Raw genomic sequence first — 27,379 nt, forward strand, 5'->3', positions numbered from 1 at the left:
TTTGGTTAATATTCTAATGACAAGTTTAACTTTTTATTTCAAGAAAATACTAACTATGAATCCAGAAAATGGGTTTCATGTCTGTGGACCACTACTTATCTTGTATCGTTACATAGTACCTGGTCACAGGGACAGTCTTAAAGGTCAGGAAGTAATAATTATAGTATGTAATCATTCAATTTATAAAGTACCTGTCAGTTCAAATTTATCATAAACAAATGGGCAAGCATTATTATTTTCTTTTTACAGTTGATAACATTCAGGATTGCTCAGCTGTGATTCAGACCTACGTCACTTGATTCAAAGTTCTGTGCTTTTTCCTACCACACCCTCTGGAAGGTAACTGAAAGAAAATTCTCTTACATATCCCCTCCCCGTGTACAAGGTAACTATCTTCACTCACTACAATTAGAAAACCACTGTTTTGTGCACAAGGTTATGATATTTCTAACAGAAAGTGCATAGACTTTTTAAAATATTTTAACATCTTTACGGGAGTATAATTGCTTTACAATGTTGTGTTAGTTTCTGCTGTAAAACAAAGTGAATCAGCTATATATATAAAAAAAATAAATATATATATATATATATATATATATATATCCCCATATCCCATCCCACTTGCGTCTCCCTACAACCCTCCCTATCCCACACCCCTAGGTGGTCACAAAGCACCAAGTTGATCTCCCTGTGCTATGCGGCTCCTTCCCACTAACTATTTTACATTTGGTAGTGTATATATGTCCATGCCAGTCTCTCAGTTCATCCCAGCTTACCCTTCCCCCTCCCCGTGTCCTCAAGGCCACTATCAACTTCTGCTTCTTTATTCCTGTCCTGACCCTAGGTTCATCAGAACCATTTTTTTTTTTTAGATTCCATATATATGTGTTAGCATATGGTATTGTTTTTCTCTTTACAACTTACTTCACTCTGTATGACAGACTATAGGTCCATCCACCTCACTACAAATAACTCAATTTCTATTCTTTTTGTGGCTGAGTAATATTCCATTGTATATATGTGCCACATCTTCTTTATCCATTCATCTGTCAATGGACACTTAGGTTGTTTCCATGTCCTGGATCTTCTAAACAGTGCTGCAGTAAACATTGAGGTACATGACTCTTTTTGAATTATGGTTTTCTCAGGGTATATGCCCAGTAGTGACATTACTGGGTTGTATGGTAGTTCTATTTTTAGTGTTTTAAAGAATTTCCATACTGTTCTCTGTAGCAGCTGTATCAATTTATATTCCCACCAAAAGTGCAAGACGGTTCCTTTTCTCCACACCCTCTCCAGCATTTATTGTTTTTAGAATTTTTGATGATGGCCGTTCTGACTGGTGTGAGGTGATACCTCATTGTAGTTTTGATTTACATTTCTCTAATGACTAGTGATGTTGAGCATCCTTTCATGTATGTGTTGGCAATCTGTATATCTTCTTTGGGAAATGTCTGTTTAGGTATTCTGCCCATTTTTGGATTGGGTTGTTTGTTTTTTTGATATTGAACTGCATGAGCTGCTTGTATATTTTGGAGATTAATCCTTTGTCAGTTGCTTTGTTTGCAAATATCTTCTGCATTCTGAGGGTTGTCTTTTCGTCTTGTTTATAGTTTCCTTTGCTTTGCAAAAGCTTTTAAGTTTCATTAAATCCCATTTGTTTACTTTTGTTTTGATTTCCAATTATCTAGGACATGGGTCAAAAAGGATCTTGCTGTGATTTATGTCATAGAGTGTTCTGCCTCTGTTTTCCTCTAAGAGTTTATACTCTCTGGCCATATATTTAGATGTTTAATCCATTTTGAGTTTATTTTTGTGTATGGTGTTAGGGACTGTTCTAATTTTTTGAGTTTATTTTTGTGTATGGTGTTAGGGAGTGTTTTAATTTAATTCTTTTACATGTGGCTGTCCAGTTTTCCCAGCAGCACTAATTGAAGAGGATGTCCTTTCTCCATTGTAGATTCTTGCCTCCTTTATCAAAGATAAGGTGACCATATGTGTGTGAGTTTATCTCTGGGCTTTCTATCCTGTTCCATTGATCTATCTTTCTGTTTTTGTGCCAGTACCATACTCTCTTGATTACTGTAGCTTTGTAGTATAGTCTGAAGTACGGGAGCCTGATTCTTCTAGCTCCATTTTTCCTTCTCAAGATTGCTTCAGCTATTTGGGGTCTTTTGTGTTTCCACACAAATTGTGAAATTTTTTGTTCTAGTTCTGTGAAAATTGCCACTGGTAGTTTGAAAGAGATTGCATTGAATCTGTAGATTGCTTTAGGTAGTATAGTCATTTTCACAATGTTGATTCTTCCAATCTGTGAACATGGTATATCTCTCCGTTTGTATCATCTATAATTTCTTTCATCAGTTTCTTATAGTTTTCTGCATACAGGTTATTTGCCTCCTTAGGTAGGTTATTCCTAGGTATTTTATTCTTTTTGTTGAAATGGTAAATGGGAGTGTTTCCTTAATTTCTCTTTCAGATTTTTCATCATTAGTGTGTAGGAATGCCAGAGATTTCTGTGCATTAATTTTGTATCCTGCTACTTTACCGCATTCACTGATTAGCTGTCATATTTTTCTGGTAGCATCTTTAGGATTCTATATGTATAGTGTCATGTCATCTGCAAAGTGCCAGTTTTAATTCTTCTTTTCTGATTTAGATTCCTTTTATTTCTTTTCCTTCTCTGATTGCTGGCTAAAACTTACAAAACTATATTGAATAATTGTGGTGAGAGTGGGCAACCTCATCTTGTTCCTGATCTTATAGGAAATGGCTTCAGTTTTTCACCATTGAAAATGATGTTGGCTGTAATTTGTCATATATGGCCTTTATTATGTTAAGGTAAGTTCCCTCTATGCCTACTTTCTGGAGAGCTTTTATCATAAATGGGTGTTGAATTTTGTTGAAACAACTCTTGAGATGATCATGTTGTTTTTATCCTTCACTTTGTTATCATGATGTATCACATTGATTGATTTGCAAATATTGAAGATTCATTGAATTCCTGGGATAAACCTCACTTGATCATGGTGTATGATCCTTTTAATGTGCTGTTGGATTCTGTTAGCTAGTATGTTGTTGAGGATTTTTGCATCTTTGTTCATCAGTGATATTGGCCTGTAGTTTTCTTTTTTTGTGACATCTTTGTCTGGTTTCAGTATTAGGGTAATGATGGCTTCGTGGAATGAGATTGGGAATGTTCCTCCCTCTGCTATATTTTGGAAGAGTTTGAGAAGGTTAGGTGTTAGCTCTTCTCTAAATGTTTGATAGAATTCACCTGTGAAGCCATCTGGTCCTGGGCTTTTTTTGTTGGAAGATTTTTAATCACAGTCTCAGTTTCAGTGCTTGTGATTGGTCTGTTTATATTTTCTACTTCTTCCTGGTTGAGTCTCAGAAGGTTGTGCATTTCTAAGATTTTGTCCATTTCTTCCAGGTTGTCCATTTTATTGGCATATAGTTGCTTGTTGTAATCAGTCCTGATCCTTTGTATTTCTGCAGTGTCAGTTTTTACTTATCTTTTTCCATTTCGAATCCTGTTGATTTGAGTCTTCTCCCTTTTTTTCTTGATGAGTCTGGCTAATGGTTTATCAATATTGTTTATCTTCTCAAAGAACCAGCATTTAGTTTAATTGATCTTTGCTATTGTTTCCTTCATTTCTTTTTCATTTATGTCTGATTTGATCTTTATAACTTCTTTCCCTCTGCTAACTTTGTGGATTTTTTGCTCTTCTTTCTCTAATTGCATTAGTTGTTATGTTAAGTTGTTTATTTGAGATATTTCTTGTTTCTTGAGGGAGGATTTTATTCCTATTAAATTCCCACTTAGAACTGCTTTTGCTGCATCCCATAGGTTTTGGGTCCTCGTGTATTCATTGTCATTTTATTCTGGGTAATTTTTTGTTTGTTTGTTTGCAGTACGTGGGCCTCTCACTGTTGTGGCCTCTCCCATTGCAGAGCACAGGCTCCGGATGCACAGGCTCAGTGGCCATGGCTCACGGGCATAGCCACCCATGGCATGTGGGATCTTCCCAGACTGGGTCATGAACCCATGTCCCCTGCATTGGCAGGTGGACTCTCAACCACTGTGCCACCAGGGAAGCCCTCCAGGTAATTTTTGATTACCCCTTTGGTTTCTTTACTGATATCTTGGTTATTTAGTAGTGTATTGTTTAGCCTCCATGTGTTTGTATTTTTTACAGATCTTTTCCTGTAATTGATATCTAGTCTCGTGGCATTGTGGTCGGAAAAGATACTTGACACAATTTCAATTTTCTTAAACTTACCAAGGCTTGATTTGTGACCCATGGTATGATCTATCCTGGAGAATGTTCCATGAACACTTGAGAAGAAAGTGTATTCTGTTCTTTTTGGATGGAATGTCTTCTAAATATCAATTAAGTCCATCATGTTTAATGTATCATTTAAAGCTTGTATTTCCTTATTTATTTTCATTTTGGATGATCTGTTCATTGGTGAAAGTGGGGTGTTAAATTCCCCTACAATGATTTTGTTACTGTCGATTTCCCTTTTTATGACCGTTAGCATTTGCCTTATGTATTGAGATGCTCCTATGTTGGGTGCATAAATATTTACAATTGTTATATCTTCTTTTTGGATTGATCCCTTGATCATTCAGTAGTGTCTGTCTTTGTCTCTTGTAATAGTCTTTATTTTAAAGTCAATTTTGTCTGATACGAGTAATGCTACTCCAGCTTTCTTTTGATTTCCACTTGCAAGGAATATCTTTTTCTGTCACCTAACTTTCAGCCAGTATGTGTCCCTAGGTCTTAAGTCCGTCTTGTGTAGACAGCATATATTCGGGTCCTGTTTTTGTGTCCATTCAGCCAGTCTATGTCTTTTGGTTGGAGCATTTAATCCATTTCCACTTAAGGGAATTATTGATATTTATGTTCCTATTACAATTTTCTTAATTGTTTTGGGTTTGATTTTTGTAGGTATTTTCCTTCTCTTGTGTTTCCTGCCTAGAGAAGTTCCTTTAACGTTTGTTGTAAAGCTGCTTAAGTGGTGGTGAATTCTCTTAGCTTTTGCTTGTCTGTAAAGGTTTTTGTTTCTCCGTCGAATCTGAATGAGACCCTTGCTGGGTAGAGTAATCTTGGTTGTAGGTTTTTCCCTTTCATCACTTTATATATGTCCCACCACTCCCTGCTGGTTTGCAGAGTTTCTGCTGAAAGATCAGCTGTTAACCTTATGTGGATTCCCTTGTATGTTATTTGTTGATTTTCCCTTGTTCCTTTTATATTTTTCTTTGTATTTATTTTTTGATAGTTTGATTAATATGTGTCTTGGCATGTTTCTCCTTGGATTTATCCTGTATGGGACTCTCTCATCTTCCTGGACTTGACTGACTATTTCATTTCTCATATTAGAGAAGTTTTCAAGTATAATCTCTTCAAATATTTTCTGTCCCTTTCTTTTTTCTCTTCTTCTTCTGGGCCCCCTATAATTTGAATGTTGCTGTATTTAATGTTGTCCCAGATGTCTCTGAGACTGTACTCAATTCTTTTTCTTTATTGTGCTCTGTGGTAGTTATTTCCACTATTTTATATTTCAGGTCACTTATCCAATCTTCTGCCTCAGTTATTCTGCTATTGATTCCTTCTAGAGAATTTTTAATTTAATTTATTGTGTTGTTCATCTTGTTTGTTTGCTCTTTAGTTCTTCTAGGTCCTTGTTAAACATTCCTTGTGTTTATTTCATTCTATATCCAAGATTTTGGATCATCTTTACTATCATTACTCTGAATTATTTTTCATGTACACTGCCTATTTCCTCTTTATTTTTTTGTTCTGGTTAGTTTTTACCTTGCTCCTTCATCTGTGGCATATTTCTCTGTCTTCTCATTTTGTTTAGCTTACTGCGCTTGGGGTCTCCTTTTCCCAGGCTGCAGGTTTGTAGCCCATGCTCCTTTTAGTGTCTTCCCCCAGCAGGTGATGTTGGTTCAGTGGCTTCTGTAGATTTCCTGGTGGAGGGGACTGGTGCCTTTTTTCTGGTGTGTGGGGCTGGTCTTGTCTTTCTGGTGGGCAGGGCCTTGTCCAATGGTGTGTTTTTGGGTGTCTGTGAACTTAGTATGATTTTAGACAGCCTCTCTGCTAATGGTTGAGGTTGTGTTCCTATGTAGCTATTTGTTTGGCATGGGGCAACCAGAACTGGAACTTGCTGGCCGTTGGGTGGAGCTGGGTATTAGCACTGGAACAGAGATCTCTTGAAGAGCTCTCACCAATTGATATTACAAGGTGCTGGGAGTTCTCTGGTGGTCCAATGTCCTGAACTCAGCTCTCCCACCTCAGAGGCTCAGGCCTGACACCCAGCTGGAGCACTAAGGCCCTGTCAGCATATGGTTCAGAAGAAAAGGGAGAAAAAAAAGAAAGAAAGAAAGAATAATAAATTTAAAAATAAATTATTAAAAAATAATAATAAAAAGAAGAGAGCAACCAAACCAATAAACAAATCCACCAGTGATAACAAGTGCTAAACACTAAACTAAGATAAACATAAAAATCAGAAACAAATCAGTTGCAGACTGCAAATCCCAAGTCTTCAGTTGCTCCCAAGGTCCACTGCCTCAATTTTGGGGTGATTCATTGTCTATCCAGGGTATTCTTTAAATGCAGGGCTAATCAAGTTGATTGTGGGGATTTAGTCTGCTGCTCCTGAGGCTGCATAGAGAAATTTCCCTTTCTCTTCTTTGTTCGCACAACTCCTGGGGTTTAGCTTTGGTTTTGGCCCCACCCCTGCCTGTAGGTCTCCCTCAGACATCTGTTCCCACCAAGACAGGATGGCATTAAAGCAGCGGCTGATTAGGGGGTCTTGCGCACTCATGCTGGGGGGAAGGGAGGGGTACGGTAGTTATAATTGGAATGCAGGGTGAGCCTGCAGTGGCAGAGGCTGGCATGAGGTTGCAACAGCCTGAACGCACTGCATGTTCTCCTGGGGAACTTGTCCCTGGATCATGGGACCCTGGCAGTGGTGGGCTGCACAGGTTCCTGGGGGGGGGGGGTGCGGATAGTGACCTGTGCTTTCACACAGGCTTCTTGGTGGCTGCAGCAGCAGCCTTAGCATCTCATGCCTATCTCTGGAGTCCAAGCTGATAGCTGTAGCTCGTGCCCATCTCTGTAGCTCATTTAGGTGGTGTTCTGAATCCCCTCTTCTTGCGCATCCTGAAACAATGGTCTCTTGACTCTTAGGCTGGTCCAGACTTTTTCTCAGACTCTCTCCCCACTAGCTGTGGTGCACTAGCCCCCTCAGGCTGTCTTCATGCTGCCAACCCCAGTCGTCTCCTTGGGATCTGAATTCCCAAGCCTGAGCCTCAGCTCCCAACACCCATCCAACCCAGCGGGTGAGTAGACAAGCCTCTCAGGCTGGCAAGTGCTGGTCATCACTGATCCTCTGTGCAGGAATCTCTCCACTTTGCCCTCTGCACCTCTGTTTCTGCACTCTCCTCCGTGGCTCTGAAGCTTTGCCCCCACCCACCTCCCATCTCCACCAGTGAAGGGGCTTCCTAGTATGTGGAAAACTTTTCCTCCTTCACAGCTCCCTCCCAGAGGTACAGGTCTTGTCCCTATCCTTTTGTGTGTATTTTTTCTTTTTTCTTTTGCTCTACCCAGGTACATGGGTATTTTCTTGCCTTTTGGGAAGTCTGAGGTCTTCTGCCAGCTTTCAGTAGGTGTTCTATAGGAATTGTTCCACATGTAGATGTATTTTTGATGTATTTGTGGGGAGGAAGGTAATCGCTACATCTTACTCCTCCACCATCTTGAAGGTCTTCCCATGCACTGACTTTCTAACAGACAGCTCTGAGCTTAAAGCTCCACTCTGCCACCTCTCGGTGCCTTGGAGAAAATAATGTCTGAGTTTCAATTTTTCCTCATCTACACTGTGTAAGGATCCAGTTCTAAGGGATCCAGACTCCCTAGGCCCACCTCACCGCCACACCAGCAGCTTCCAAGGAGCTGGAAAAGGAGCAGGGGTTTTTATGCCTGATGGGAACTGCCCAAATGTTCCACTTTCCAGTTTAAAGAAATTGCTCCTCTCTCTCATGCTTCCCTCAAATCTTTTTCCTTTCTCCTCTTAGTTGAAGACACCTGGCATAACCTTCTCAAATGATCTTAGGTTTTCCCAAGGTTGGAAAGAGATGTTGCCTTCAAGCAAGTAGCTTTTGATTGTAGTCCTGAAGGCACATCTGAGACTAGGGAACACAGTTCTTGACAAGGTCAGAGGAAACTATAGAACAGAAACCACAATTTTACATTTCAATATACTATCTTGTGACATATACTCTCTATAGAACTATATATACATATTCTTTTGCAGACACTGTGTTAAGTATATTTACGTATGTACTGTTCTATAGATATTTACATATATTGAATATGAAGATTTATGGATATTTATATAAAATATGTAGTACACACTTGTTCCTTTTTATACAGAGACTGTGCTAATCCCTCAGTGTAAATGAGTACAGTTGTCCCTCAGTATCTGTAGGTGATTGGTTCCAGGACTCCCTGCAGATGCTAAAATCTGTGGATGCTCAAGTCCCTTACATAAAACAGTATAGTATGTATATACATTTGTCCTTACAACCTTGACAGAAGGCCCTGTGAGAGATAAAGAACAGAGAAGAGATAAAAAACAGAGGACTCTAGGGGACTTGAGGGGCTTCTATGACCTCAGGCTGAGCTCCAAGGCCAAGGAAGAAAATAGCCCTATGCCCTCATTGTATAGATTTTAGGGTAGATCCCTCTAAAGGGTTCTGGTTCCTATCCTTGAAGAATATTTCTCTAAAATCCCTTATGCCCCATTCGTTCTATCCGTACACATTCTCCTGCTCCTTTTGAAAGCTGTGTGACCTGGGAACCTAGTTTCTTTTTCCTATACCATGGAGAGAAACCGACTTGTGCCTAAGGGGAGGGCACTGTCTTTTGTGAGCTTCTGTATAGAATCCATGCCATGCCCAGACCCCCACAGAATCTCGTTGGAAGTGACAGACTATGGCTATGGCTACTTCTGTACTTTACATTACATTGAATTTAATTGGTGAAGGACAGATAATAATAAAAACAATAAAGTTAACTCTTCCTTAGCATTTTCTGCGGCAGAAAATGTTCTAGTTATATGTGATTTATTTGGTAAATAAATAAATATAGAATGAATGAATGAATAAATGAATGAATGAAACCTAACTAATACATACTTATGTTTTGGTGTATGGATGGCTTGAGAGCCCTTCACTTTCATCAGCTCCCAGGGCTCAGCAGAAGACCCTCCAAGAGAGCTTATTAAAAGATACTCCAGGGCTTCCCTGGTGGTGCAGTGGTTGAGAGTCCGCCTGCAGATGCAGGGGACACGGGTTCGTGCCCTGGTCCAGGAGGATCCCACATGCCACGGAGTGGCTGGGCCCGTGAGCCATGGCCGCTGAGCCTGCGCGTCCAGAGCCTGTGCTCCGCAACAGGAGAGGCCACAACAGTGAGAGGCCCGCGTACCGCAAAAAAAGAAAAAAAAAAAAAAAGATACTCCAGCCAACTGTCCAACCACAGGTCCCTTAAGTGCCTCTCCACTCACATTTCCAATAAGGCCAGTGGATGTTCCTTATGCCAACAAGATTTCTTGTCAGTGCTAAAAGGTATCAGAAATAAAAGAGGCATGCTTATATGAGTAGCAAAAGGAGACTTTGACTTAATTTGTTTTAGCCATTAATAAATTTCTGGATAAATTGACTGGAAAGTATATACTTGTATTTTAATCTTATTTTTCCTTTTGTCTTCCATACTAATTGTCGAGGTATGTGCCTACATAAATGTTCCTTGGTATAATACAAATTACACCTAAGATTTTAACAGATACTTGAAGAAATGATCATTTATACAATATCAGGCTGCATCTATGTCATGAGGGAATTAATCCCCTAGAGCAAAATTGGTGTCTAATTTTTTTTGCAATTCCTAGCATGTAGCCTGATGCCTTCTATACCATATGTGTTAAGTAAATGGGAGTAAATTAAGTCTATATGCATTCAATTTTTTATACAAAAGTCAGGGAAATGGTTAACTAATGTGTTCTTGTCCACGTATACGATAGCAACCTGATAATTATAATTTTGCAGAGTTCATTATGATTCCTTGGGTTTAACCATTTCAGCCCTCTTAGTGACTCTGATTCCTTTTAGGTTTGCCAATTAAAAGAACTCTTTCTGAAAGAAGAAACACTCTCAAAAATTGTTAATGTGCCACTTTTTCTATTATATTGAATTTAACCTACAATTTTCCATATCAACCAAATTTGTGTAAATCCAGTAAGCCCTGGAAAAAGGTCAAGAACATAAACACAGGTAAAACACCTTCTCTTCTTTCAACAAATTACCTTCCTTTAAGAGAGTGAAGTCAAGGTGAGGAAAATATGAAAAGTGCTTTAAGGAAGTATAATGTTCTATGAAAATTCATAGTAGAACTATCTCACAGAGCAAGGAAAGAGAAAACTTTGTGAATGAAGTAACATTTAAACTGGACTTTGAAGAATAGGTAGAATTGTATTAAGTAGAAATAGAGGGGAATAAGAAGTATGACAAGGTAGGGGAACAAGTTTCAAGACACATTTGAGAAATAATGTAATTCAGTTTTTTTGGAAGAGTGGGAAGTGAAGCTCAGAAGTCATTTTCAGTCATTTTTAAACATGGCAGGTTCTGAGTGTTATAATTTGTATTTGCCTTGGTAGGTAATGTAAACCACTGAAGTCATTGAGGGCTCACTAAATGTTAAATGCTATTTCTCTTGCTCAGCACTTATAAGTGTTGACTGACTCAGCTGTCATCGCAATAAATTATAATTGGGGCATGAGTAGTTGAGAATTAAAAAGAAATGAATAAAAAGCTAGTGAGCTTAGTGAACATTTTACTTTTTCAAAAGAAAAATAATAATAGAAAAAAGTTCTGAAGGCAGCAAAGGTGTATACATCAGAGACTCCCAAACAAGCAAGCAAGTCATGGTCTGGGCATTGTCTCATCATCAAAATCTCATAGAGGTGTCCTAAGCTGCCTCACACATCTCAAATCCATATCACAGACTTGAGTGCTGGGAGAGAATGGTTCCAACATGTCTGGGCTGAGCCATGGTACAAGCAGTACTTATCCCCTGCAGGACACTTGATTTGAACTTCCTTAGAGGAGTGCTACAGCTGCAAAAGTCTGTAGGCTACTCTCAAGTATGTGTTCCTGATGAGCATTTTCCAGACTGTTTAATAAAATATTTAGATGGAGAAGTATTATTGGCAAACAAATTAAAATGCTCAAAATAATCGGTGAATAAATGGCTATAGCATGACATACAAATAGCCAAAACTAAATGTGCAGTGCTTCATTCAAAATCTCCACTGAATGGATATGTCCAGATTTTGCCTATGATATTTTAAATAATTTTAATCTTAGGAGAATGAAATAAATAAAAATCTAACCATGAGTATGAGACTTTTTGCAGACAATTGAGCCTTCCAAGAAATGCCCTTTTATTTGTATCATTTAGTATCTATTTATTCATTCATTCATTTATTTATTCGTTCATTCAACAATCATTTGTAAATACCTACTATGCTGAGGAAGTAACTATAGGCTACAATTTTATTAATTTTGGTAAAGAAGTAAATGTTATTGAGTGGTAGCTTTAAAAGGAAGATACTTTCAGCTCTGAGGGGCAGGGTGGTGGCACAGAGACATTATTGTAGACATGACATGACATTAGACAACCTAGCATCTCACAACATTATCTCTGTTAGGGAGGCAAAGTTTCTATATCCAGAGTGTGTGTGTCATGTCTCCTCACAAGAGCACCATGAAGACTGCTAGGAGGTGGACTGGAGTTCCACAGACACATGTCAGTAAATGACTTAGTGCTGCTGTGTCCATCATTTTTACCTGGAGGGTAACCACGAGGACTGAAGTAACCAAAGGCGCAAAGTGTCTGTTAAGCATCTGGCACACAGTGGTTATCCAAAAAGCCACCATGTGGCCATATGTAGGGAAAATATATTGGGTTGGATAGATCTTTCCCTCATGTTACTCCGAAAACAAAGCAGCATTAAATATTTAAAGCTTCTGGCTAAAGGCCATTTCAAGACCTGTAGGACCAAAAAAAAAAAAGAAAAAAAGTAAAAAGAAAAGAAAGAAAAAATATCTGAAAATCAAATTGAATTATAAAATTAAAAACTGAATCACTTTGCTGTACACCTGAAACTAACACAACACTGTTAATCAACTATATTCCAACATAAAATAAAAAGTTAAAAAGGGTTGAATTTCCAAGCATAAAAAATATGAAGCAAAATTGAAATTCCAAGATTGAATTTAATATGGAAAAATACAAACACATTTGAGTCTTTCCACAAAGCAGCCAGCATGGAAATAATTTGCCTGTTTGGAAATAGGAGTCAGTTGACACTCCATACTTCTGAGAGCCCTCTTAAGCCTGTCATTCTCCCAGAGGGAAAAGGGTAGCAGGATAATTTCCACAAAAGTACATCCAAAAGGGGATTATGGGGAAAGAAGAAGCTCCCAGAGAAAAAAACATTCAGATGTGAAGAGCAATACAATTTTAACACGTTTTGAGTTTCTTGGAAACTATACTCAGTGCAAGCATTACTAGGATTTTGGTAGGATTGAATCACTAGCTTTTTGTTCTAGATTTTTGTGTTTTCTTTTTCACTCTCAAATAGATCACTCACAAGCACGAGCCTGGGAGTTAATGTGTTCTGGTATAAATACCTAACTTGAAATTTCAAGATTTAGGACCATGTGAATCTTTGAGGCTTTAAACAAAACTTAACTTAAAATTCTTTGTTATTTTAAGAAGAAATTTAACAAAAAGCTATTTTAGGTATCCAGTTTCCAATCCATGTCAGCATATCTGAAGTTGTAACAAAAGACTTAGAGCATTTAAGTCGAGAGCTCTGGACTCAGACCATGAGAAAAAGGTGTTAGTCCAGGCTCTGTCTCCTCTTTTCCCCCACCCTTATCCTCCCATCCCTGCAGAGGTGTGACCCCAGGTCTGTAGGCAACTACTCTGTCCTTTAGTTTCAACTGGAAAATCAAGGTCCTGGACTAGGTCCATGGTTTTTGAGATTCACTGCACTGAACCCTCATTGTTCCTTAGAAATTGAGGACTTTGCTAAAGAAAGGGGGATGGGGGCAAACTGGGAGTGATATAGATGGGTCTCGCAGCCCATTTCCCCTTTCATTAGAGCACTTCTCCAATCATCTGGTTTACAAATTGGTCTTCCAAAAGAGATTTTGTTTAAAGGATACAGTAGTTTACAAGGTTTGAAAACTTCTAGACCATAAGATATAGACTCCTGCCAGACTGAACAGTTTATGAGACTCTTCCAGGGTGATGCTTATGTAATTTCTGGCCCCATCCCAGATGGTCACAATGTTGTTCTCTTGCGTTAACCTAGTGACCCTTGTTCTCCAGACCCCAGTGGAGTTGGGGGCAACGTCACATTGACCAGATTCCCTAACAAAGTGTGTCAACCACCCTTTGACTGAATACACAATCTGTGTTCAACCTCTAATGTAAAGAGTTCCTTTCAGTATATACCTTGCCTGTGCTGGAGTGTCTTTAATTGCCAGTGTTCTTTGGTCCCCACCCTCCATCTAATGCCTGTGAGAAAGAGAAGGTTTCATCTTCATGAGAGCTTCTTCCAATTCCTCTCACCTCCATGAACTCACATGTTAATCCACTCAGATGAGGAACCTGTGGTTAAAGATTAAAGAGGAAATAAGCTCTTTCACGTCAATTCAACCACTACTGAAGAAAGATTTATGCATAAGATGCATTTCTTAGTGTCTCGAGGAAAACAGAAATTGGTAACGTGAGAAAAGTCCTGAGAAATCAAACCTGACATGATGGGGAAGGTGGGTGACACCATCAGGTGCTAATGTGGAAGAACACAGGCAAGTGATTCTCAACTTTATGTCACATTTAAACTCTTTCTTTGAAGGAGGGTGGGGCATGGGTAAAGGAAGCTACAGATTTAGACCAGCTTGCCTTACCAAGAGTGGAACAGATACCACTGGTGGCCCCAAGACACTTTAATGTGGATCCTGAAGAATGAATATACATTTTTCATTACATAGCCATGTATTTATTTTAATATGCAGACAAAAATAATGACCCACTAAGCTATGATTTTATGGATATGATAGCTTATAATGAGGCAAAACTTTTAGAGTAAATTTAAAGAAAAACACAAAAATGATATTAGAGGTGGCACTAAGATTTGGCAAAAATCATGACAGAGGTAGAAGGATTAATGAAAGTCAGAAAACTAGGGCTAGACCAGGTCCAGAGTCTCTCGTATCCCAGTACTTTCCAGTAAAACTGATCTGTGCAACTTCATACAGACTTCTGTTAAAGCCATCTTAAGGTGTCCCATAAGATGTTTCTTTATTAATTAACCCCATTCCATCATAATTGGTGCACAGAAGATGCTAAATAAGATCTTTGAAATAGATGAATGCATAAATACATGAATGAATGCATACATGAAAGAATAAATAATTGCTGCCTAGCCCCAGGGAGCAGAGATGTGCTCACATTGAGGGGAAGATTAAAAATAAGACCTCAGACTCATACTTGGTCTTTTGCTAGCCCCTGGCTCACCTGGTACATTCTGACAGGTTTCAGAGAAGGATCCTATTTGTCCCATGATGCCGCTGGGCAGTGTCTACACAGGGTGGGGAGTTACCTCATACCCCACCTGTGGACGGGGACCTTCTAAGCCAAGGTTCTCAAATCTTGGGCCTGAATGAAAATTAAGGGAAACTATGGTGTTAAGAAAATAGTGTACAAGGCAGCTTAGCAAAGGTAGAAGGGAACCCCACTGAACCTGGGAGAGCCACCCCCAAATGAATGCCTGTCAGTACAGGTGATGAACAGCCATAGGGCATGGATGTCAGCAATTCTGTCCTCTGCTTGGGGAGAAAGGTGTGTGTATAACCCAGAGTACTTTATGACCAGCAGGATCAAGTACCAAAGTCTGTTTTTTAAAAAGTCTGTGGAGTACTCTGTGATCTGCAGATATAATAACGTCTTTCTCAAACAGGATAGAAATGAATTGAAGAAAACAACTGTTTACATTTTGGATGTGTCTCCTTTGCCCATGTTCTGTTTAATGTTAATCATAAGCTTGCAACACCGAACAATCTCAAATAATCTGCTTGGAGTCACCATTTGTGATGATTGCTCAGATTATTCACTGATAATCAAGAGGATGTTATGAAATGTGAGTCAGACAGCCTCTGGCTTTCTGGAAGTGCCAGAACCCTATATATATAGACGGAACTTCCTAGTTGAGACATTGGAGCAGCAGAGAGGTGGGAGCCATCAGATTCCTTAAGCTGAGAAGGAAGACAGAGGCCAGCATGCCCAGACTGCCTTTGCTGCTGCTGCTGCTTCTGTGGGGCGTGGGGTCTCACAGCTTCCCAGCAGCGACTTCAGAAACACAAGAGCAAGATGTGGAGACAGTGCAGGTAAATGCTGAATTTCACATGCCCCAAATGCAAAAGCCTTTATTTACATTTTCCCACAGTATAACAGAGTAACAGCAGTATAATAGAGTTTATTTAAGGATGGATGCCCTACAAAGATAAATTTTTGTCAGAAAGGGCACTATCCCCAAAAATGTATCTATCCATGCATAGACTCTCTTTTTCCAGTTAGAAATGATAGGGAACTAAAAGAACAATATGCAAATTTGTCTCTACAAATTATAATTCTGACTTCATAATAACTAATGGTAGGGAAATTTCTACTCCAAAATTACAGTTTCCACCAATAATAAGAATAATAAGGACCATGCAATCTAAACACAATTTTAAAAGTAGTTCTGTGTTTCAGCTATAATTTTATACTGTCAATATTTAGAAAAATTAGAAAGATTTCCCATCCAGTGTTTCAATAATTTTATCTTTCATCAGAAATACCTGGAAAACTACTACAACCTGAAGAGTGATGCGAAGCAAGTTGAAAGACAGAGAAACAATGACCCAGTAGTTGAAAAACTAAAGCAAATGCAAAAGTTCTTTGGGCTGAAGGTGACGGGGAAACCAGATGCTGAAACCCTGAATGTGATGAAGCAGCCCAGATGTGGGGTGCCTGACATGGCTCAGTTTGTTCTCACTCGGGGGAACCCGCGGTGGGAGGACACACACATGACCTACAGGTAATTAGACGGAGCACCAGAGTGGGAATGCTATTTCCCATCAGAGCCATCAGAAATGAAATCCGATGTGTCTGTATTTTATTTCATTTGAAGGATTGAAAACTACACACCAGATCTGTCAAGAGCAGCTGTGGACCATGCCATTGAGAAAGCCTTTCAACTCTGGAGCAGTGTGTCACCCTTGACCTTCACCAAGGTCTCTGAGGGTCAAGCAGACATAATGATATCCTTTGTCAGGGGAGGTAAGCTCTTCTTGTAGCATGAAAGTATTCTCACCTTAACTTCCCCCTGCCTTTGAATCTCTTCAGCTTTGCAACTAGATCTCCTTGTTTGAGAAAAGTGTTTATTTTATGGACTTAAGAATGAAAACTATATTGCATTTGCTGCAAATCTGTTGGCCTCTTAGCAAAGCTAATGCTTACTCTCCTGGGTTAGCCTAAGTAAGAACCAAGAGGAACTTTTGTTGAATTTTGTTCCTTGCAGATCATCGTGACAATTCTCCCTTTGATGGACCGGGTGGAAACCTCGCTCATGCTTTTGAACCAGGCCCACATATCGGAGGGGATATCCATTTTGATGAAGATGAAAGGTGGACCACCAATTTCAGAGGTAAGTCAGCTCATCTTGCCTCTCTCAACCCTTCTCCCCCCACCCACTTTCTTGGTTCATTGTAATATTGGTTGACTTAACTGAAAGAATGCATTAAAAAAGTATGCATTTTTCTGCTACCACTTAGAAAATTAATGGTGCATTTAGAAAATGTAAGAGAAGAATTATTTCTGTTAGTAAGAACATCTTATTGGCTACAAATAGGCTACTCTGAAATTTCTAGTAAGTAAATGTTGAAAATCTTAATGTTTTCCTTGTGGGCATCTACATAGAATCTTTTTTATTGGAAGAAGACACCAAAGTGTAATAATGTTAGTAAGATATGTGGAAATCAAGAGAAGAGAGGTTGTATATATTTTCCAAAATTTCCAGCATTAAACATGTATCAATCTGTAAATAGGAAAAAAAATGTGTTAATAGAAGACTATTTCTTCTCTGTGAAATAATATGTGCCATCTAGCCACTGACAAGACTGACTAATCTGTGCTAGACTCTTGGTTGGCTGAATTTGCTTTTTAATTGTAATCATAGAGTTTAGGCTTTAACTGGTCTCTTCACTATTAATAAATGCATTCTTCTTACCTTCAGAAAATTATTTTATACATTTCAAAAAGCTATTGAGAAAATAAGAACATTAATCCTTTAGAGTTATAGATTACTTCTTAATTAAATGTCTCAAAACTGAAAATATTTCAAATAATTGCAAATGGGTTTATTATCCATTTTAGATTATAACTTGTATCGTGTGGCAGCTCATGAATTGGGCCATTCCCTTGGACTTGCTCATTCTACTGACATTGGGGCTTTGATGTACCCCAACTACATCTTCAGTGGTGATGTTCAGCTATCTCAGGATGACATCAGTGGGATCCAGGCCATCTATGGTGAGTATAAAGAAAAACATTATAGACAAGGGGTCATTAGAACAGCCATTGGCTTTATCCTTTAAGAAGCTTTCATTGGTTATGTAGTTTTCCAAAGCCAGGTGGAACTAACTCCAGATCTCTTGTTCCTTTAGGACCTTCCCAAAATCCCACTCAGCCAATTGGCCCGCAAACCCCACAAGTGTGTGATAGTAAGCTAACTTTTGATGCTATAACTACAGTCCGGGGAGAATTGATGTTCTTTAAAGACAGGTAAGACATCAGTTCTTCTTTGTGTTATGTATGTGTAATAACAGGACTCACTGCTATGGGTACATATGGGCCACTACTATGCTTCACACATTGTTTATCTTACATTTGTTTACATACATTATTATAATTATAGTTGAATGTAAACAATTGCTTGCTCTTGCACAACATAATGAACTTATAACAACCTTTTCCCCAGCATGTATTCTGTCATTTGATTCTCATAAAAATTACCATTGAAGTAGAAAATCAGTAAATATAATTCCATTTTACAGATCAGTAAAGTAAAGCAGAGAGAAGGAAAGAGATCCTTCAGGGCACAGAGTTTCTTGGCAACAAAGCGGTAATTGGTCTTCTGACCTCTACTCCAGGCCTCTTCTCATTTTTGTCATTCTTTAGAATGATAAGTGTGTCAGTATTTTATTAGGAGAAATCAGTCCTTTTCATAGCACCATCATGCTGAGAAGGATTGTGTAGACCCCTTTTAAGTATCATCCTGGAAAAGACAGCCCTTCCAAAGCCTGTGGTCATAATAGGACTCTGTCTCCACCCCTTTACCCTGGGAGGGGGCAAAGAAAGATAGGAGCCATTGCAGGGAGAATCCCCGAGAATTCATGAGGACCCTGTCTGTTGAGGGTCAGGGGATATGGGCAGTCACAATGTGCTTCCCTCCTCAGAGGAGGATCCTAGAACTCCCTCAGCAGTGTGTGGCCTCAGGAAGGCTAAGGTCCCCTCACACACAAGGAATAGGCCTGCTCTGCATACAGTTCTGATTCCTAAAGGACAAGGCAAAATAATAATACAGTCATTTTCTGAATAATACAGTCTGCCGCACATAGAAAGTAAGGATGCTCTAAAAGGCTCGCTTCTCCTCACCTCTCTTCTTGGAGTGTCACTGGAACTGTTTTACCACTTTGTGATCATATCTACCCCAGAAAGCAGTGTATTGGCTCCTAATGCTTCCCATCCTGTGTTTTACTATTTCTGAGTATAAAAGATAAGGATGGATATAAACCATACAGGGTGTGGCTCAGTGCTGGGGAGTGCTAGGAAAGACTTGGTTTTAAAGGAAAGCTGTCAATATAGCAGGATGTGCTTATCAAAGCAAGTATTTGAAGGATGACTCCAAAGACCAGGAAAAAATCTAGGATTTGCAAGAACTGAAAGGACACTGAGATCATTTAAATGTCACCAGGTCATGAAGCCACAGAAGGTTAAGTCTAGAAACAGTAATAGTAACTGACTTGCCCAGAGTCTCACAGCCAGGCAGAGGCAGGACTGGATCGAGAAGTCAGATTTGACTTCCAAGGCCAGAGTCTTCCCTGTGGCCTGGAATTGGGAAAACTCTTCTGTCGGCCCATGTGACAGTCTATGCTTTGTCGTTACCCCAGTCAACTTTGTAAACCACCAACCAAAGGAAGACAAAGGGAGTAGCTGCTAGATCTGAGTTTAAAGTTAACCTTTGCCTCTTAACAGTTGCATGGTCTTGGACACCTCCCTTCGCCTCCCTGACCTCAATTGCTAATCTGTGAGATGAAAGCAATGTTCTCTTGTAGGATATTTGTGAGGTAGGGCATGATGTAGGTAAAGTGTACACTAAATGTAGGATGTTAGCGCTGTGTCCTAGGCCCTGGTGTGCTTGCCAAAGATGATTGTTACATTTTGAGAATTTTGCAAGCTGGTTGTTAAACAGCATTATTAAAAGTCAAATTATTAACTTTAGAGTTAAATTATACAACTTACAATTGTATTTAAACCAAAGGTAATAAAAGTAATCAGAATTCATCCCTTTGTAATTGTTTTGCTGCATTTTACTATTTATTTATGTTCCTGAGGCAGTTTATGCCTGATGTATCTGTAGAGTGGAAACGCTATACAGTGGTGCACCACCGCAAATCTCTTGATTTGCAGTGGTTGTAATATTTCCACCATGAAAATAAGCAAATGCTACAAACCAGGACTCCTCCCCAGCCCCATCGTGGAGAGCCAGATGTTAAACATTTATGAGCACACTACTAGTGCCAGCAATAGAAGAACCTGAATGACAGCCAGAGCTTGCTATGGATTAGATAAAAACATTTTTCCTTCTTTCAAATCAGGTTCTACATGCGCACAAATCCCTTCTACCCAGAAGCTGAGCTCAATTTCATTTCTGTTTTCTGGCCCCATCTGCCAAATGGACTTCAGGCTGCTTATGAGGTTGCCGATAGAGATGAAGTTCGGTTTTTCAAAGGTAATGTTTCCAATTATCTTTCAGTTTTTATGCATTAAAGTTTCTTCTGCTTTTGGGCTGATATATGAGACTACTAGCTACTTTATTTCCATAGACTTAGGAAAATCTAGCAAATCAATGGGAGTCTATCACTTTAGTTAAGAATTGCATGGTGCATGTCTGAATAAATTTAAGTGAATAGCATATGACTGGAGATACATATTTTATGGCCTGTTCGTGAATGTGGACTTATGTAGCTGTTTTCTGTGCAAACTGTTTATGTATTTTAAACCCTCTCCACATTTTTGGGGTGCTCAGGAGTAAAACTGAGAAGATGGAACAGAAACATTTGAGTTGGATGGTTTCCTAGAGCCTATTTTATACTAATAACTCTCCTGAGAGAGGAGACCCCACAGGGCAGCCAGATGGGGGTGCTGCATCCTTGATGTCAGAGTATGGTCTTCAGACCAGCAGCACTGACACTGTCCTGGGATCTGTTAGAAATTCAGAATCTCACTTAACCATAATACTGACAAAGTTCATCCATATTGTCAGATCCTATTCCAGACCTTCTCGAAGTTTAACAAGATTGCCAGGCAATTCGTACGTACATTAAAGTGTGAGAAGTCCTGAACTACCATGAATAGAATGGGGTAAACTTCTTTGATTCTATCAGAATGAAACATGCTCCAGTGATCAGCTCCTGACTTTGAAGACACTATGACAAACATCAGTATTTCTCCAAATGTATGTTTGGCATAGTGCAGACAAACATTAAGACACCTGATCCAGTCACACACTCAAGGCAAAGAACTCAATACAGTTCAGATGGGCAAAAAAATTTGAAACGGGCTTTCTAGCCCTTATATAATGAAATTAAATGAGATTTTAGATACACAAAGTTTCAGACTGGTTTTTCCTGAGAGATAAATAAGGATACTTGAGCGAAAAGTACAAGCCTGGCTACAAGACGTAAGACTAGTTTTATATGACATGGAGTTTACTAAGTCTAAATATGCAGAATCTGGACACAGCCTAAATTCAAGTACTTGGAACTGTAGTCAGGTGCAATGATTTCTACCCTGGGTTGCTAGTCATTACAGATTGTGAGTCATTACAACACTCTGGCCTTTAGGATACCCTTGGTGTGAACTTCCACAACCCATGGGCAACCTGGAGAAGTGAGGTTTCTATCACTGAGGTGGCACGATGAACTCTGTAGTCATTTGAACATCTGGCTTTGGAAGGAAGCCCCCAACTCCACAAACCAGTCATTCTCAAAGCTTGCTACAGGTTAGACTTGTCTAGGAAATTAAAGAAAAATACTGATTTAATTGGTATGGGGTAGGATACCAACAACGGTATTTAAAAAAAAATAAATCTCCCTAGATGATTCTAATGTGCAGTCAGGATACTCCTCTAGCACACGAGACTAAGCATTTAGCTGGAAATCCACTTACTGTCTACTGGTGCCCTGGGCAAGTGTTTTCATCCTGTTTCTTGATTTGCAGGTAATAAGTACTGGACTGTCAAGGGGCAAGATGTGTTATACGGATACCCCAAGTACATCTACAGATCCTTTGGTTTCCCTAGGACTGTGAAGAACATCGACGCTGCTGTTTCTGATGAAGATACTGGGAAAACGTACTTCTTTGTTGCTAACAAATGCTGGAGGTAAAGACTGGGTACAGAAAATGGTAGGGTATATATTCTTTCTACATAGAGAGAAGTTACTAAATTGAAACATATAAAAATGAGTCTCATAATGTCTTGGCTAGCTGCCTTTTCTGGGAATGGCTGTAGCTTGTCCAGCTTCCAAGTTGGTTGACCAATAATCATCACGCAATTCCTGTCCCAGAGATCCAGGGAGAATGTGGACTTGAATTTGAAAAAGAAGATGTGAAAAGGAGGGCATTCATCTTCATAGGGCTGCTGTAGCCAACAGGAACTTATCTTTCACTGCATTTGACATTAAAGCACCTACTGGAGAAGTAGAATTAGATGTTGGAGTTCAGAGGGAATTTATAAATCTTCTAGACCACCCAACATCCTACCTCACATCGTCCCACCTCCTATTTTTACACACCTATGGAATTAAAAGATCTTATTACATTCTTGCTGGTGAATTCCCTGTAATAGTTTTGTGAAGGCTACACATTTAACAAATAGTTCTGACACTTCTAATTATTTTTTTACCAGGTATGATGAATATAAACAATCCATGGATGCAGGTTATCCCAAAATGATAGCAGAAGATTTTCCTGGAATTGGCAGCAAAGTTGATGCTGTTTTCCAGAAAGACGGTAGGTGAATATATACATATTTCCTCTATTTTGTTGCCATGGAATAGCATCAGTATTGTTATTTGGAACAGAAAATACCAAAAATATTTATTCTCACAAATGACTTGGATTTTTGAAGAATTAAAGTTAAACCTAGAAATCACTTGTATAAGGTAATAAGTCTCTTTTTTTTTATTTCTAGGATTTTTCTATTTCTTCCATGGAAAAAGGCAATACAAATTTGATACCAAAACTAAGAGAATTTTGACTCTCCAAAAAGCTAATAGCTGGTTCAACTGCAGAAAAAATTGACCACCTGTTAAAAAGTTAAACAGAAAAATATATTTCAGGAGTCCAAGGAAGGTGCTTTCCTGAAGAGACATATATTTAAATAAAATACAGAGTCATGAAGTATAATCTTATTTATACCCCATTCTGCATAATTTTTATGACTTAGAATGTAATGTTTTATGTACTGCTATAATTTAGTTCCACAAATAAGGTCAAATTCATGGCTCCACAGTTCAATTCTCTGCAGATGTGGAAGGAAGGAATAGGCAGTCACATTTGGATAGTCCTGGCCAGTGGATTGTGCCCAGAAGTGACCAATATCACTTCCAGATGGAATCATTGGATTGCTGGTGCAAACTTCTCCAGCGCTATGATGATTGTAAAAGCACATCTTGAGAGAATTTCCACAAGGTTGAAGAAGCCTGAATTCCTGGGCCAACACTCTGAACAGTTACCCTAAACCTCAGTAGATTTTGCTTAAGAAATAAACTTTCATTGTGTTAAGCCACTAAGATTTTAGATTTTGTTAAAGCTGTGTAACCCAGTTTTTCCAGACAAACATTATCTAGTTTATCATGCCTAATTTGAGAGGATGTTAATGGAGGTAGGAGTCCTGTGGGTAGCTTCCAAGCCCTATGAGTTTTCTGAGTAGCTCAGAGAGTGCTCAGAGTGTTTGCAGACTTTCCAAATACACAGAGAGTCTTGAGAATATTTTGAGTTATTCATGATTCTGAGGCAGGCAGTTCTCAACTCAAGAATTTGGACAGCAGTGTAACCTTCCCTTTGGACAAATCTCTCTCTCCATTAAACATTTTTATATTAAAGTATAACATAAATGCAGAAAAGTGCACATATCATAAATGTTCATGTCAATGAGTTATCACAAAATTAACAACCCCACGTAATTCTCACCCAGCTCAGTAAACAAAACATTACCAGTGTCAGGGAGGGGGAAATATCTCCCTTACCTGTTTTGAGCTCTTGTGGCTGAACTAATAATAAAGTTGACACAAGACAGATTAACAGAAGAAAAAGAAAGTTAATTTAATTCATGCACATGGAGGTATCATAGAAATGAGACCTAAGGATTGGCTAAAGCAGGCAGCTTTTATACTTTTTAGATAAAGAAACAATAAATTTGTGAGGAACTGAGAAGACGAAGACAGTTAATTGGTGAAGAATCTAAAGAGAGTTTGGGCTTGGGGTAGTAAACTAAAACAGTAACAAGGTTTGTATATTCAGTCCTGCATCCCTATCTCTGGAGATAAGGATGTCCTACTACCACCAGATGCAGGGATGACACTGCTGTCAATCTGATCCCCCCATAAGTACTGATATGACAGCTGTTTATGATGAGGGCTCTCAAAAAAGTCTTCCTTTCAAATTACCAATTTATAGGATCCAACATCTGGCCATTGATGTGTAGGATCTTATATTCATTTCAAATACTGAGTCAAACCAATAAGCCTTTTTTGTGGCTTAACCAAAGATGCAAGAGACATCTCACAAGAGAGTATGTATCCCTCACATGATCCCATCACTGCTCAACTCTTTCTTAGCTTAGTTCTTCAGAATAAGAGTCTGAAACAGGAATTCTTTGGTGTTGTCATTGTGGGAGGAGTGCTCTCAGGAGAAGAGGAGTGGGGGACATAGTTTAGAACAGGGAAAAAGCTAAAGAATGTGATCTCAGACAGAGCTTGCTTTGATCTTATGAACAAGGAGCTCTGGAGCAAAAACTGAATTACAGTGAGTCCCACCTTGAGGCAAAGGAACTAGACTTTTGCACCTCTGTGTCAATCAGTTATCAGTTGAGGTCTGTTTTGGGGAGAGGAGCATTGCTCCCAGGCAAGATGATCCCATTTGGCAAAGTAACAGGGGACAACTGGAAGTTGTAGCAGTCAACACTTGCAGTATCCATGAGGATGCCGAGAGGGATCTGAGGACAGTACCAACAGCATTCTCTCTATATTCTCTATCTCCCAGAGTAACCACTATGCTGACCTCTAATACCTTAGATTAAATTCACCTATTTTTTAACTAAATTAGAACAACTGTGTATTATTTTGTATCTACCTTATTGTGTTGAACATTATTTATCCACTGGTAATGGGCTTTGTGTTGTTACCATTTGGGGGCTTTTATAAATAATGTTGCACATATGTAGGCATTTCTGTTGATTATATACTGAAGAGTGCAATTGCTGAGTCATAGAGATTATCAGACACTCTTCAGATTCTTCCTTGGCCTCATCTTTCTTTTATCCCTGACACAGCAGTGGTGACTGGCTTTGTACAGGTTCTAAACCAGCTTCTAAATTAGTAGCTGTTTTCGTTGGGTCTGTGCAGTGTGTTTCTTGCTTCCTTCTCTAGGTTTTTCCATCTTTTCTGTTGAGGTTCCATCCAGCTCTGTTATGGAACTCATTCAGAGCTCATGAACATACAATCTAGAAGTGAGAAGAGTAATAATTTGTGGGACAAATATTTTACCAATGTGAGAGTAATGGATGAATAAATGCATTTCCCTTTCTTTCTTCAGAAGGGTGTTTCTAAGACACATTTCCAGTAGTCCCTCAGACAGTCCCATATCGTACAACACATTTCTCATATCTGTATACAGTTGACAATTCATCTGTGTATTGTCTCTCCTGCTTTCCCTGTTTCACTCTCCATGTCTCTCAATCCAGCTCCCTGGATTACACTTAAATTTTGTCTCAGGCTCTGCTTTCTAGGAATGCTAGAGTAAGATAACTTGTGCTGAAATGTGGTAGTGATAACGCTTGGTATGTAGTGGCATCACAGTTACTAAGACTTTCATCTGTGGTTGATTGTGAAAAGATGATGAATGGTGAGGTGTTGGGTTATCAGGTGTCTGGGACACTTCAACAGTATGAGAGGGAGGGTAATTTTAAGAAATGTGGAGTGATCTGGTTAACTGCCCTGGAAATTTGATAAAGAAAGTAATAGGCTCAGAGAAGCCAAATATCAACTCAAGACATACTGTGAAAGCTAACAGATTTTAATGGCAACATTTAAGAAAATCCTCATCTATTGTAGACTATGCCAAAAATCAATCCCAGATCTAACTGCAAAATTGGACACTTTCTAGCTGGAATAATGGGTAAACAAACCTGAAAATCTTGAACACCTAAACTTCTCTGAAAGCTCCACATGGGTAGAAGTATCAATAATATCTCCCTCTTGACAGAGGAGGACAACTTACCCTTGTGTAGAGAATCAACAAAGACCATATGTGACTCAGCATCTCACAAGATAATGCTCGTCCTCCTCCCAAATTATCTCCCTCACCCCTCATCATTTTCAGGCAAATGACTAAAGTCAGGTCTCAGTTTAGCTCAAATCCTAGCTATAGCAGGAAATCACTAACACACCAAACTTGTTGTGGAGTGATTTGAGAGGAGAGTTTGGAGATTTCCCTTACTTTCTATAAGCCCAGTTGTGCTGAAAAGTATTTTTTATTAATTATAGTTGATGTACAATATTATGTTAGTTTCAAATGTACTATATAGTAATTTGACGTTTGCATACATTATGAAGTGATCACTATAATAAGTCTAGCCATCTGTCCCCATGTAAAGTTATTACAATACTATTGACCATATTTCTTATGCTGTATAATACATCCCTGTAGCTTATGTATTTTATATCTGAAAATTTGTACCTCTTAATCTTCTTCACCTATTTCACCCCTTCCCACCCCTCTCCCCTCTGACAACCACCTGTTTGTACTCTGTATCTATGAGTCTGTTTTCATTTTGTTATGCTTGTTTATTTCTTTTTTTTTAGATTCCACATATAGTGAGATCAAATAGTATTTATCATTCTCTGTTTAACTTATTTCACTTAGCCATAATACCCTTTAGATGCATCCACATTGTGGCAAATGGTAATATTTCCCTTTTTTATGACTGAGTAATATATCATTACATTTATATACCAGATCTTCTTTATAAATACATCTATTAATGGACACTTAGGTTGCTTCCATTACTTTCCTATTGTACATAATGCTACAATAAACATTGGTGTGCATATACCTTTTTGAATTTGTGTTTTTTCTTTCTTCAGGCAAATACCTAGAAGTGAAATTGCTGTTCTACTTCGCTATCACATATGACAGTTCAATTTTTAATTTTTAAGGAACCTCCATGCTGTTTTCCATAGTGGTTACACAAATTTACACTCCTACCAACAGGGCATGAGGGTTGTCTTTTCTCCATATCCTTGTTATTTATTGTCTCCTGGATGACAGCCATTCTGACAGCTGTGAGTAGTATCTACATGAGGTTTTGATTTACTTGACCCTAATGATTAGTGCTATTGAACATATTTTCATGTGTCTGTGGGCCATCTGCATGTCTTCTCTAGAAAAATGTGTATTCAGGTCCTCTGACAATTTTTAAATTAGGTTGCTTGTTTGTTTGTTTGTTTATGTTGAGTTTTATGACTTCTTTTTAGTTTTTGGATATTAATTCTTTATCGGATATATCATTTGCAAATATATTCTCCCATTCAGTAGGCTGTCTTTTCATTTTGTTAATAGTTTCTTCCCTGTGCAAAAGCTTTTTATTTTGTTGTAGTTCCATTTGTTTATTTTTGTTATTATTC

At 38.7% G+C, this 27,379-nt stretch overlaps 1 protein-coding gene across 1 annotated transcript; it reads left to right on the plus strand.

The window, feature by feature from the left end:
• The first annotated feature begins 15,375 nt into the window (after window positions 1-15,375).
• MMP1 (matrix metallopeptidase 1) lies at window positions 15,376-23,263 on the plus strand. The gene is made up of 10 exons (XM_027095690.1): window positions 15,376-15,535; window positions 15,983-16,227; window positions 16,321-16,469; window positions 16,711-16,836; window positions 17,565-17,720; window positions 17,855-17,972; window positions 20,069-20,202; window positions 21,693-21,855; window positions 22,381-22,484; window positions 22,666-23,263. Exons 1-10 carry the CDS (start codon window positions 15,428-15,430, stop codon window positions 22,773-22,775), a joined length of 1,413 nt encoding a protein of 470 aa, XP_026951491.1. The 5' UTR covers window positions 15,376-15,427; the 3' UTR covers window positions 22,776-23,263.
• The last annotated feature ends 4,116 nt before the right edge of the window (window positions 23,264-27,379 follow it).

Source organism: Aethalodelphis obliquidens, unplaced genomic scaffold, assembly GCF_003676395.1.
Source record: "Aethalodelphis obliquidens isolate GAN/ISIS:26980383/991018 unplaced genomic scaffold, ASM367639v1 scaffold93, whole genome shotgun sequence".
NCBI lineage: Eukaryota > Metazoa > Chordata > Mammalia > Artiodactyla > Delphinidae > Aethalodelphis > Aethalodelphis obliquidens.